This window comes from Lepisosteus platostomus, chromosome 6, assembly GCF_059453375.1.
Source record: "Lepisosteus platostomus isolate fLepPlt1 chromosome 6, fLepPlt1.hap1, whole genome shotgun sequence".
NCBI lineage: Eukaryota > Metazoa > Chordata > Actinopteri > Semionotiformes > Lepisosteidae > Lepisosteus > Lepisosteus platostomus.
The window spans coordinates 39,639,338-39,652,159 of NC_142616.1; the positions used below are offsets into that span (position 1 = coordinate 39,639,338).

General features: G+C 37.6%; 1 protein-coding gene across 2 annotated transcripts in view; it reads right to left on the minus strand.

Annotated features, from left to right (window-relative positions):
- acsl5 (acyl-CoA synthetase long chain family member 5) overlaps positions 1-12,822 on the minus strand; it is a 36,918-nt gene that overhangs the window by 14,506 nt on the left and 9,590 nt on the right. Inside the window, exons 2-5 of one of the 2 annotated variants that reach the window (XM_088635813.1) lie at positions 6,147-6,252; positions 2,761-2,936; positions 345-453; positions 85-149 (exon numbers count right to left, since the gene is read on the minus strand). In XM_088635813.1, coding sequence (XP_088491939.1) covers positions 85-149; positions 345-453; positions 2,761-2,916 — 330 coding nt within the window. In that variant the 5' untranslated portion in view covers positions 2,917-2,936; positions 6,147-6,252. Of the gene's footprint in view, positions 1-84; positions 150-344; positions 454-2,760; positions 2,937-6,146; positions 6,265-12,822 lie in introns of those variants that run through there. The other variant, XM_088635812.1, reaches the window with a different exon arrangement.

The window sequence follows — 12,822 nt, forward strand, 5'->3', positions numbered from 1 at the left end:
AAACACGTTAGATGCTACTGTCACAAGATTAGTTCAAACTAAGAAAAGACAATCATAATTACCGACAGCTCTCAAATTAGTTACCTGCTTATATTTCAGCCATTGATAAGGCTGCCTTGGCTTTCTATAGCCCAGACACGGTCCATTTCCTGGAAATGAAATTTAAAAAAACAATCTTAGAGGAATCTCATAAGCACCGCAGTGAAGCCAAAAATTGTAAAGTGAACACTGAAATATACCAAAAGAAAAAAGGGATTTGAATAAAGTATTTTAAAGAATACTTGATATTGAAATCACCTTCACTATAATGAACTTATTTTAAACAAATCCTTCTACATCCGTACCTGATACATGTAGACCCCTCTGGAAAACTTCATACAATGTCCGGGCATCTTCATAGTAGTACGACATAAGTTTATCATCTTTGAGCAAAGCACTTCTCCTTGCCCCATCCTGTTTGTGAAAGAAAGCATTTGATATTCCAAATGTTTCACACATTTGGTGGCTGATGGCTGATCACTATGCTTACGGAGGTTACACAATAATTTTCAATGACAATATGGTTCAAAAGAGTGCAGCATGGCACAGTGGTTAACATTGATGCCCTGCAGTTCTGGGGCCCTGGGTTGAATTACTGGGCATGATCGGCATGGAGTTTTTCCGTTCGCCACATATTTGAGTGGCTTTTCAGATTCCTCCCAGTGTCTAAAAACATACTAGTGGGTTTATTGGCTTAAGGGGAAACTGGACCTGGTGTAAGTGTGTGCATGTTTGTGTCTTTGTGTGCCCGGCAATGGTGAATCCTGTTTGCACTTGCACAGGGGAGCAACACTGTTGCTCACTAAGTGGTCTCTTGAAATGGTTGATATAGAGACACATACAATCACTTCAATCACCCTCTGCTGAGTCTTGCACTTGGAGCAGGGTCAAGCATGTTATCAACCTTTAGATAAAACATTGTATTCTATAGGTGAAGTCTGTATATCCGTACATCATGTCTAATTTCCTTCCTAGGAACTATTGAGTTTGCCACAAGTGTCACACTCTAAAATCACATAATCCCCTGTACTTATATTGGCTCCCTGCTGATTTGACACAATCGGAATAGTTACCAGGCGACTAAACACATTGTGCCATGTCAACACAATTGTGCATTAGACAACATTTTATTTTTACAGAATATATTACTGCTGCATATCTGTACAGTGGGTGAGATTCCCCCTGTTTGTACATACAGTAAATATTTCTAATACAACCACTTAACGAACTGGCAAGGTGAAATAATTGCCAAGTGTATATCAAAGTCAATTCTACTAATTCAAAGCAATATTGTAATGAGTTTTAGCCTTTTAGCACAATCTTAAGTACTTTAAGAACAATGTTAACACAACATCAAGTACAAAAAAGCGGAAGTAATTTTGTGACTTGTTTATAACTGTGTAATGTTGTGATTTGTCTATAATTCTGGGCATATATACAGTATATAGAATATGAAAGAAAGGTGGAAATACAATGGGAAAAATGGACAGTGAGCTAATTTTTACATGACTGAGTTCTATAGGACCACAGATGGTATAGCCATACGGGGCCAGTGTGGATCTGATCGTGCTCACAGAGGGTTCTTTGTTCAAGTATAAACAATCCAATACTCTTTCTCAGATATGGATAAACATAAAAAAAACTGGTGACACTGATTTTAACTCCTTACCGACTCTGGGTTCAACATCTGCCTCTTTTGCAAACAAATATAAAAAAGCCTTTCCACTATGAATGACCTAGTAATTGCAGGACACACCTTACAAGCAGCCAGACAGACTGCCAGCTCTGTAGATATGGAGTACTTGAATTGCATTGAATTGCATGTCATTGGCAATTTTTTTGCCCATAAGAGAAAAAATAAAGCACAACTGTAAATGTTTTTCTTTGTTTTCTTTATTTCACTTGCACAAAATGTGAAAAAAGCTTTTACTTCATTTCATATTGTATGGCCATGGTGAATGGGAAATGTAGCCCCTGCAAGAGTGCAGGGAAGAGACACGTTGAAGCACTGAAATCACCAGTACATGGGGCCACTGCTTTACAGTGTATCTGCATTATAATTTAGTGTTGCTGAAGATAATTTAGATAAAACAACGAATTACACAATGTACACTGCAAAATGTGACTCCCCTTTACTCAAACCCAACTTTGGTTGTGTGTTTCGGGTCTCTTTGTCTCTGTCTCTTTTACTATTGTGTTGTATTTAATACAGGATATTGTTGTGATCTTTATAGGGTCTATTTAACGGTAAAGGTTGTGCTTAGATTATGCTCTTCATAATCTGACAATAGAAGAGACAAATGAGGACATGCTGTATATGTGGCTGTAAACTTTGTATTATATTAAAGTCACCTTGGAGATTTTTACCATTCCCGTTTAACTTGATTTTAAAGCACGTTTTTGAAGTAAGACTCATTGTTGTGTTTCTTTTCAGAATCTGTGCCAATTTCTTAATAGTTTATGTGAAAAAAAGACCTGAACCACTGCAAAAAAAAGGTCACATACAGTAGGATGACTTTAAAAGGTAAAAATATTTAGAGTGATTCCCGCCTTATTGCTGTTTTTACAAACCCCCACTTTTTATAAGCATCGCTTGTAGGTGGGAGGTTTATACAAGTCTTCTGGAGTTGAGGGGTATTTGATCCATAGCATGGAAAGGGCTACTTAATATCACCACGGAGTTTTCCCTATTGTATGGGTCTTCAAAACACACTGACTTACCTTGATTCCCACAGTCTGCCTGTTGAGGTCAACTGGAAGCTTGATGGGTTTGGGGCGAGTCACCAGCCAGATTAGTATACCAGCGCCAAAGGTGAAGAGACCAGCAATGGCAGGAGTCGGCAGTGGAGAAAACAAAAACTGAAGAATGCAACTCATCCTGAGGTATAATTCAGATCCTGAGAGGAAGTAAATCCGCAAACAGTAAGTCTCAGACAGTTGTGGTCACCTGCAGATGTACAGAACAGAAAATCCAAGAAAGGCCCATTCCCTTGCTTACTTTGCATCTTTTTATATTGATATTAGAACTGACGTCTCAATACAACATGTGAGTAATTATTAATAACTCATCGATATGGAAATGTCTAAACATCGATCTAAGTGCAAAGGTGCACTTTCATCAGCAGTATATGCTTTTGCAGCAATAAGTGTCTTCTTGTGCAGGAAACCACAAAGCCTCAAAGAAGACATCAGATCTTCATAAGAGTGGTATATTGCATAACTAGAACATTTTTTTCTCTGAACTTTGTAATATATTCACATTTTCATCCATTTTGCTTTGCTTAATACTGCATATTAAATGTATAACAGAGGCTATTTATGAACGTTATTAGAGCTTCTGTTTTTACATTTCTGTAATGTTAAGACAGGAAGAGGGTGAAAGTGACAGATATTGTATACAGTATGTTAGAGATAGAATGCACAATCATATCAAAGTCAAATTACAACACCTACACACAATGACTCAACAACTGATGAAATCAGAAGACCTTTGCTTGAGTAAAATCACAGTTTGTCTAATTTAGGTGGGAGTGTGCTATGCAGAGCCAACACCTCACATTCACAAATTGATACCGCTGTTGGTTAGGGATTGTACTCTTCTGTTTGCAACAGAAGGCTTTTCTTTCCCTCTGACCTTAATTGCCAGTGTACATCACATTTACCTTTCCTAATCTTTAATATGATCATCAAATTAAATTCTGAAACTACTCAAAACTAAATCCGTGACCTGTTATCCCAAACCAACTCATCGGGTTTCTTATTTTAATCTTAGTTGTGACATTTTCATTGCTGCACAATTTTTAATAGTTATTCAATTTCCAGATATGGCCTGATGAAATAAAGATTCTTGAAATAGGAAATGATAACAATTGGCTGACTGAAACACATAAAATAATGTCTTTCAGGATGATTTCAAAAAGGTGCATGATAAATGATTGTGCATATCACAGTGGTCTTTCGATTTACGTTTTTATGTGGGACTCTTTCACTAAACAATGCTATAAGAAAGAAAAATAGTATATTATACTATACATTGCTGTCTTGCTGTACTGGGGCCCTGGGATCAATTGTGGACTTGGGGTGTTATCTGTGTGGAGTTTGTACGTTCTCCCTATGTTCAAACGGGTTTCCTCCAGGTGCTCTAGTTTCCTCTCACAGTCTAAAAACATACTGTTGAGTTCATTGCATTCTGGGAAAATTGGCCCTGGTGTGAGTGTATACTTGTCTGTGTGTCTGCCCTGCGATGGACTGGTGTTCTCTCCTGGGTGTATCCTGGTTTGTGCCCATTGGTTGCCAGGATAGGCTCTGGCTTGAACCTGAATTGGAAGAAGCAGTTAGAATGGATGGATGGATTTTAGAAGCTCAGTATAGGTAGAGCTATCACCTATCATAATTGGGGAAATGTATTAGGGGAAATGTTTATTTTCTCTTCATAATATTTTTCTATCACCCTTTTCTCTTAAAGCCTTCATAGTAAAAAAAAAATGCACTATGACAACTTTGCATAACATGAACTTTGAAATCTTCTTCACTCCTCTCATACAATGCAATGCCTGTGACTTGACATATCTGTGCTTCCAAAGTCCCACTACAGTGAAATGTCTGTTATAAAGATCGTGACTTGAGGTTGATTAGCTCTTCTGAAAACTACTAGCTTACAGAATGTAGTTGGTTCTTGACATGAATCTCTATTCTTGTAAATAAACCAAGTTCAATACATTCTATTGCTGAGAAATCAGTATAGGTAATTTTTGATAGAGATAATTCTTGTATACATTCCTAATTTGTGGTTTAATGCCCCTCAAGAATATATACATTTTCTTAATTTAGGATGTTATTAGTTTACTTCATGTACAGTACACTTGAATGGTCTTGAACCTAACCATACTAAAGTAGCATGTACCCAGATGTGTGCTGGCATGAAAAGTAGTGCTTGTGTGATACACATGCAGCTGGGCAATATTTATCTTCCTGTTCAGAATCACCTTTGAGATTCCCATAAAAAATAATTAATAGATTTATAATATTATTCAGACCAGTATTTCCCAAGACTGGTCCTGGGAGACTCTAGTTTTATCTAGTTTTTGTTCCAAATGACCAGTTAATCACTTGTGTAAATTTATGCTTTTAATTGACCTGTTTGCCTATTTAAACTTTTGTTTAACTGTCTCTGCACTCAGTCCTTAGTTTAAAAAATATGATATTTTAAGTGTTTCGCCCCACTCTCTTCAACGTGCAGAACTTCATGTAATCTCTTCTTAACAGTTCGTTGTCTTACTTCTGTCTACACACCTCTATGTAGATGATAAAGCATACACAGGCGGAAATGACACAGGATCAAACACTCCCACGTTGAGTTTTTTTTATCTTGTGCAGAGGTTCATTTAGTTACATTTAGCTTTCATGCCTCAAAAGGGTAAGGCTTGAAACTCAGAAATTGGTATAGGATTACTACCAATTACAACCGTTTGTATTCAACCTTTTAAGATCTGAAACAAATTTTAAAAACATGCCTCAGATAGAGTACAAAACTGAAATTAAATACACTATGATTAAGAACAGGGCTGGACCAAAAACTAAAAGATACAGGGACAAAGACCAGTAGAAATAAAAAAGAAATCAAATAATACACATCTACTCAAATAATAATGAATGTACCTCTAATTCAGTAAAATGAATCTCTCTGTAATGCTGGTACAGTTCTATCACAGACAAGAAACGTGTTTTGCAGATGGTATTGGTACAACTTATACAGTATTTTTATTTCTTGTTCTCCTTCAATATGGGTAACAAAACCAATGGAAATTAACACATTAGGAGAATTTAAGTTTGCTATTAAGAAAGATTAATTTTACAAAATTATATCTTAGTTTATCTCTAAGTCAATTCACTGTACAGTATGGTACAGCGGTCAAGTAGTAACATACTGTATTTCATATAAATCTTTCCCTGTCTGTCTCTTGACTGTGTGTCTAATACGGTATTTACTGTACATCAGCTTTTCAAAGGATTATGCCCATGTTTGAAAATAAAAGCCATTCAAGGTAACACATCTCTCTCCCCAGAAAAATCTTTCTAATATTAAAAAAACAAGACAATTACCATACCCTTTTGCTGACAATAATCTTCTCTTGCTGTTTTGCAAGCTGTTAGTTGGCACCCTGAGAACTGGGCAGGCGCATTCCTCTTCCGAGCACTGTTTCCAGACTGGAACTGGAGGAACATGGGAGACAGCGTTCATAAAAAGCTGACAATGCTACACAAACTTTGAACCTTGGCTGCAATCATTTCAAAGATAACACCTGAGGTCACTAGAAGCACCGCACAGCATTGCACAAGCATAATGAGCAATTGTTTTGGGGAGTAATTGATATTTACATTGTATAAAATGTAAAACATACATTGCTTTATTAATATTTAACCACTTATAAATGCAGCTGAGGCAAGTACTTCCCATTGCTTCATCCTTAAGCATTGTTACACATGTCAAGGAAAACATATTTCAGCATTTTACTGACACTGTGATTACTCGTTTCATTGTAAAAAAAAAACAGTACAAAGAAATCATTTGTCTACGATGTAAGGCTCAGGCCAGAACGTTTCAACTTTCAACTTTTGCCTGAGTAACCTTTTACCTAATAACCTAGTGATCATCACTCCTGGTCCTGGAGGGCCACAGCCCTGCACCGCGTGGATCATAGTGAACCTCATTGACTAAAAACGTGGAACCAGGCATAATCCACATCAATTAAATTGGTTTTGGAATTAGCTTGTTCATTAACAATTTAGGCAGAATGAAAACCAGAAAACCCTGGGGCTCTCTGGGAGCTGGAGGGAGGATCATTGCAAGAAATAATAAAGTAAAAATAAATTTCAAAATATAAAAAATCAACTAACAGATTCTCAGTGCATTCTAGCTACATGTCAAAATATAAATAAGACATAATAAGGGATGCGTTATAAAGAACATACTATATTGCTGATTCTTTATAATCATACAAAGGAAACGTGCATGAATTGGTGGATTTGTGAACATGTGGTCAATGGCATGTTTAATTACAGTAGTTATCTTGTTCAGAATCAAGTAATATAATGTTACTGTTGCATAATACTGAATACTGAGATAAAAGATTTCTGAAATTAGCCTCATGAAAGAAAATCTATCAATGTCAGTAAACTACTAACAACCAAATGTGAGCTAAATGTCCTTCACCATTGGTAAATTTTCTCATGTTGTTTCTAAGTTCTTAAATTAAATACTTTTTGCCTATCCAAAGAAACGAAAGAAGCAGACATGAGTGTGCTGGAAAAAGTCTTTGAAGAAAGGCTTTCCCCTGTAGATAAATGCCACCTGTGAGGGGAGAGATAATGTCAAATTTGTATCATGTTTAAACCTTTGAAAATCAGACTGGATAGCAGTAACACAATTTGTCATTTGTAGTTTATTGCCACAGTATCAGTACTAAGCATATACAGTCCCTTGATTGCTGTATGTATTTCATGGTTTAATGTTTCGATATGATTGAAAGGTCAAGCGCAGTAATAATAAAAGGGTTTTACAGCTCTGAAATTTGTACACAGCAGAACTTACAAAAGAAATACAAAAGCTGATGTGTTGTCAGTTACAAAGGCCACTTTTAGACAACACATCTAGGATACCTGGATGTGTTACAGCTGTCAACTTTCCATTCAAAGTTCTAGGTTGCATTTCATAAATTATTTACGATAACCCTTTAAAAAAAAATCAATGTCTTTTAAATAGTCCCTATAATGCATTAATGAGAAAAAACACACCTGTGGACAAGTTATAAAACAAATTGCCAAAAATGACAGGATGGCAAGATTCTTTCCAGGGGGAAATGTCTGTTACTTGTTTTGCAAGTGCTGGATAGAATCTGGCTCAAGAGAAATTATTTTGGCCTTCTTAACGTGCCTACCTGTGTGCATCTGTGTAATAGATTGCACTATACAGTTCTGACATTTACTGAGATCTACGCCCAAGAGACGAGAACGAGCCCATATGAAGACTGCCCTACAACATGAATCTTCTTGCATGAGTTCATGACTCCTAGCATGCTGAAAAAGTATTGCATGCGATTTGGGAGATGGCTGTCAGTTAAGACTGACAATGCCTTACAAATGAAAGTGGCTTTACCTACTTAAAGAGTGGAGCAGCAATAAATCCTGCCAAATAAGGTAAAAAGAGCAGCTACGGTAATGCATGTATGAATAGAAAGCTGTTAGCACCTAAACCCATGAACCACATGTTGCGAAGGATCTTTCAGGACTCTATGGAGATGACACAATCCGGAAGGGAGTGAACACACACAGGGGGGAGACGAGGAACTGGGCTTGTAGAGGAACCGGGGGGGCGGTACGTGATGAAGGTGCTCCAGGGGGCGTGGTCCAGCCGAACAGTCCCAAAGGGAGTCCAAAGGGAAGTCCAGTGCATGCAAAGGTCCAGAGCCGGGTAATAAATCCAAGACAAACAAAACAAAGTTAAAAGCCGGAGCAGGATCCGGTGAGGGGTGGTAGACAGACGAGACAAAGTTGAAAACCGGAGAGGGATCCGACAAAGGGTCGGGGGGGAAAAAGGGGGAACAGAACAAGGCGCACATGGTCCCGGGCTCGGCTGGTTCAGGACACCTAGGAGGCGAATGCTACCTGAGCAGCGGACATAGGGCGACTCGATGATAGGCGAGCCTCTGGGTGTCCGTGTTCCAACACAGAACCTGGAACAGCATGAGCGTCTGGCTTTTAAAGGTGGGCTGGAACAGGGAGCAGGTGCACAAAATCAACTAAAAACTGAACGAGCCGGAGCGCCCTTAAGGGGGAGGGACTACAATCGTGACACCACAATGCTTCTCCAGTCTCCAAACCCATTGACTACAAAACCAGCTCATCGAATCCAGTGTAGTAGAAATCTGTGAAAAGATCAGGGAGCCAAGGCTTAAATGCCTGTTGTAATTGGGTGCCAGTTGTCTGCTGGACAGGGGTTTCATTTAAGGGACCAAAGAGATGGAAATTAATGGGAATCAGGGCTGTGAGCTGTGCGGCCCAGCACCTCCTACTTGTAACACTGCAAACATCAGAGATTCATATTGCTTATTAACAAACATCAGCTTGTTTCTTTACCACACTGGGATCATTAACCCTTATTAAAAAAAGATCAGAAGGTACAGCAGACATCACGATCTCATAAACACCTTACAGTGTAGCATAGCTCTGCCTGTTTTATCTTCCAAGAACCAAACCCCTTGGTAATTTTCTTTCATTAGAATAAGTCACTTTTCTCAACATTGATGTGTACAGGTAATGTATACAGGGTATACAAATGTGTACAGGTAATAAATTGGATTAGTTTATATTTAACATCAGTTCACAGAAACACAGATTGAGGCTTACAGGATGTAGTAGACTGCACTCAATGTAATAATAATAAGAATAATTCCTTACACTTATATAGCACTTTCTGGACACTCCACTCAAAGTGCTTTACAGGTAATGGGGACTCCCCTCCACCACCAATGTGCAGCCCCACCTGGATGATGTGAAGGCAGCTATAGTGTGCAACAGTACTTTCACCACACACCACCAGCTATGAGTGGGGAGGAGAACAGAGTGATAAACAACCAATTCAAAGATGGGGATTATTATAGATGTGACCAATTAACTATCACCAACCTTACCTTCATTGTTAGTTTTTGAAATAATTAATCTTGTGTATGGCATGTGTGGGCAGGAGACGGCATGTCATGCCATGTTTCGTTGCCTAAGAGGAACAAGGGATAATAGCCAATCAAACCCAACCTTCATGCCTTTGGGAGGAGGGAGGAATTTGGAGCACCTCATCTGAAATAGGGAAATAGGGAGAAGATACACACTCTACATGGAAGGCACCCCAGAATGGAATAGAACCCATGGACCCAACTCATATGTCATTCTTTCTCCAAGGCAGCTTTTAAAAGAGTTACAAAGTCAAATCTCTTAGTACATATTTTATTATTTTGATATATTTCAGACATTTTCTAAAACATGTGCTGTATATGTATCACCAAAACTTCAAAGATAAAAAATTGATAGGTGGTGATTGGTCAGAAGCTGCAAATTTAGATTAACGATCAACAAATTAAATTGGTCCTGTGTTCATTTCATCCAGTTTAGCAAACCATTTCCCTTGACACAGAGCGTGACAATTATACAGCACACTATTGAAGAAGATCTTTAAAAAAAAACATTTTGGCCTTTTTTCTGGCCTCACTGAAATGTCGATGGTTGTATTAATGAGAAGTAGGAACTTCACAGTACTAAACTACATGCCATACTTGATTTAATCATGAAACCATTATATTTAATTATTATATTTCAATTGCATATTGTCTTTTCCAATACAACAATATCGATCCACTGCATGCTGTGCAGTATTACTGTATGTAAGTTCCACCTTTGCTTCCACTCTTGGACTACAAAACACAAGTACAGGAGCTTGCTTTATTGAACACAACTCAAGTGAACTCTGACTGTTGCCCCATCAATTGATGGATATTATCAGATAACGAGCACCTTTGGAGTTTGGTTTCCATAGCTGATAAAACCAAGGTTTACCATACTTTTAAGTAAATGTGTGTGAGAACCAGTGCTTTATTTACTATACTGTAGATATTCTAAATTTAACGTGAGGAGGCAGGACTGTCGAGTGGGTAATATTTATTTCATATTGTTTCATGATCTCGGAAAAGGAAAAAGCAAAATGGTGTGACCTGCATTTTATCAAGAAGAGTTTCACATGGATTTTAATTTACAGCAACATGGGATTCAGTATACTTTATTATTTTAAAGCATACTTAAATTTGCTTATTTTTTTAGTTTAGTGGATGGTTTTCTTGAGTTTCAACATGACTTGACTACAAATTGCTACATTGGACTACCTGTATGAATTAATATTGTCTTGTTACCCAAAATAAAAAAAGCTGTTGGGTGAAATTCAGAATATCTTTTTTCATGTCTTTTATTAAGAGTGATCCTGAAGGTTTTATACTGTGTTAGGTGTTGTCTTTGTTGTCTGGTAAGGGCATTGCTCTCTGTGTTAGTCAATTTCACTTTTAAAGTGATGTTCTAAAAGGGAAACAGAAATTCTTGCAGGCTCCATTTACTCCTTTGCCTTTATTGCCAGACATTTTCAAAGCCCTTTGGACTTCGCAGTATTTTCTTTTATCTCTAAATAACAATTTGTTGTGACTGCTTTGAAATAGCGACTATGTTTATGAGAAAAGAAGAAGGGCACTTCAGGTAAATGTCTAATGTAGTTATACTATATACAGTACTGTAGGTATACTCTAGGATCATTTTTATATATCCCTTTTTTACCTTTAGGCCCCATCACACTGCCTGCAAAAACTCAAATCTATTGGAAGCTACTTAATACACTTAATTAAATGATTATATTATTTATAATCATGAATTACAGTATGTAGTATATGCATTCACTACCACAAGTATAATCCATACAGTGGCAACAGATGCATTGCACCTGATCACTAACCTTTGAGCCCTAGATGCCCCACACTGTTCCAGTGCATCCCCACAAGTTTTTAATAGAAAAGTGTGAGAAATAGAAGACCCACACCATAGCTTTCATATTCTCATCTTGCAAGAAAGCCATTGCTGCACAAACAGCATAAGAATGTGTGATGTTCTGTTGGAATGTTGTTATATTAGGATGAAGTCACAGGAAAGGCAGTGAGTAAGGTCCTAGGGCTTGAACAATGTACTGTAGCACCCTGTAGTCAGAATATCATCAATCATTACAAGTCTTGATATGTAACAACTAGACACCCCTGTACTGACCGTCACAGCTGGACATCTCCCTATCAATGTTGGTAAGGTGTCATGACTTGTGGTCTTCCAGATCATGGCCAACCATCGACAGGCTGTGTCTGGGTGTAAAATCTGCCAGGTTGCTTAATGTGACAGTAAGCAACAGGCTTGACATTCAAAAGCTTAAATCCCCTCATCTGCAACCTCTCAACTTTCACTAATGAGCTGGATTAGTTCTTATGCAACAGTCAAAGTCACTTGAGTGTATTAGGTCTTGAGTGATCAATTAATCCACATATCTCCAAATGTCCAAAATACAGAAGATGTGATAAGTTCCTTTTTTATCAGCAATCCTGAAATACATTATCTGAGTGAAACTTATTCCAGCATTGAAAGATCTGTAGATCAAGGAAACCAGAGCAGGCAGAGAAAACCCACATGAACATGGGCAGAAATCACAAAACCCAGTCATAGTGACCATGCAGGTTTCATTTATATTTAGGGTCTGCACTGTATGTCACAATGTCTACTCTAAGAAGGGAAGATTTACTAACAAGGTTTTGATTTATGTTGTTATCACTTGCATCACTGACACTTGCATCAGAGAGCACTAGCAAATATTGTGGATTGTAGCATAAACTGCTTGATGTGATAAGGTCTTATTTTGGAATGAACCTGCAGATTGTAGGTTTAGGCCTTGTCCTAAAACATGATATGACTTGTCTTCATAGGACACAGTTCAGGTTAATCTGACCATTTCAGTAGTTGGAAATTGGGGGTGTTACTAATCAGAACTTTTTCTCTTAATATTTGGAAAGTCTTTCCGTGGTAAACTCCAAATAAGTTTATCAGAATTATAGTAAATAAATATCTCAGTTTATCTGTCATCTAAATTTTAGTACAGATAAAAATAACAAATTGGTTGAAAAGCATTGTTTTGTATTGCCTTATGCAAGTGTAAATATT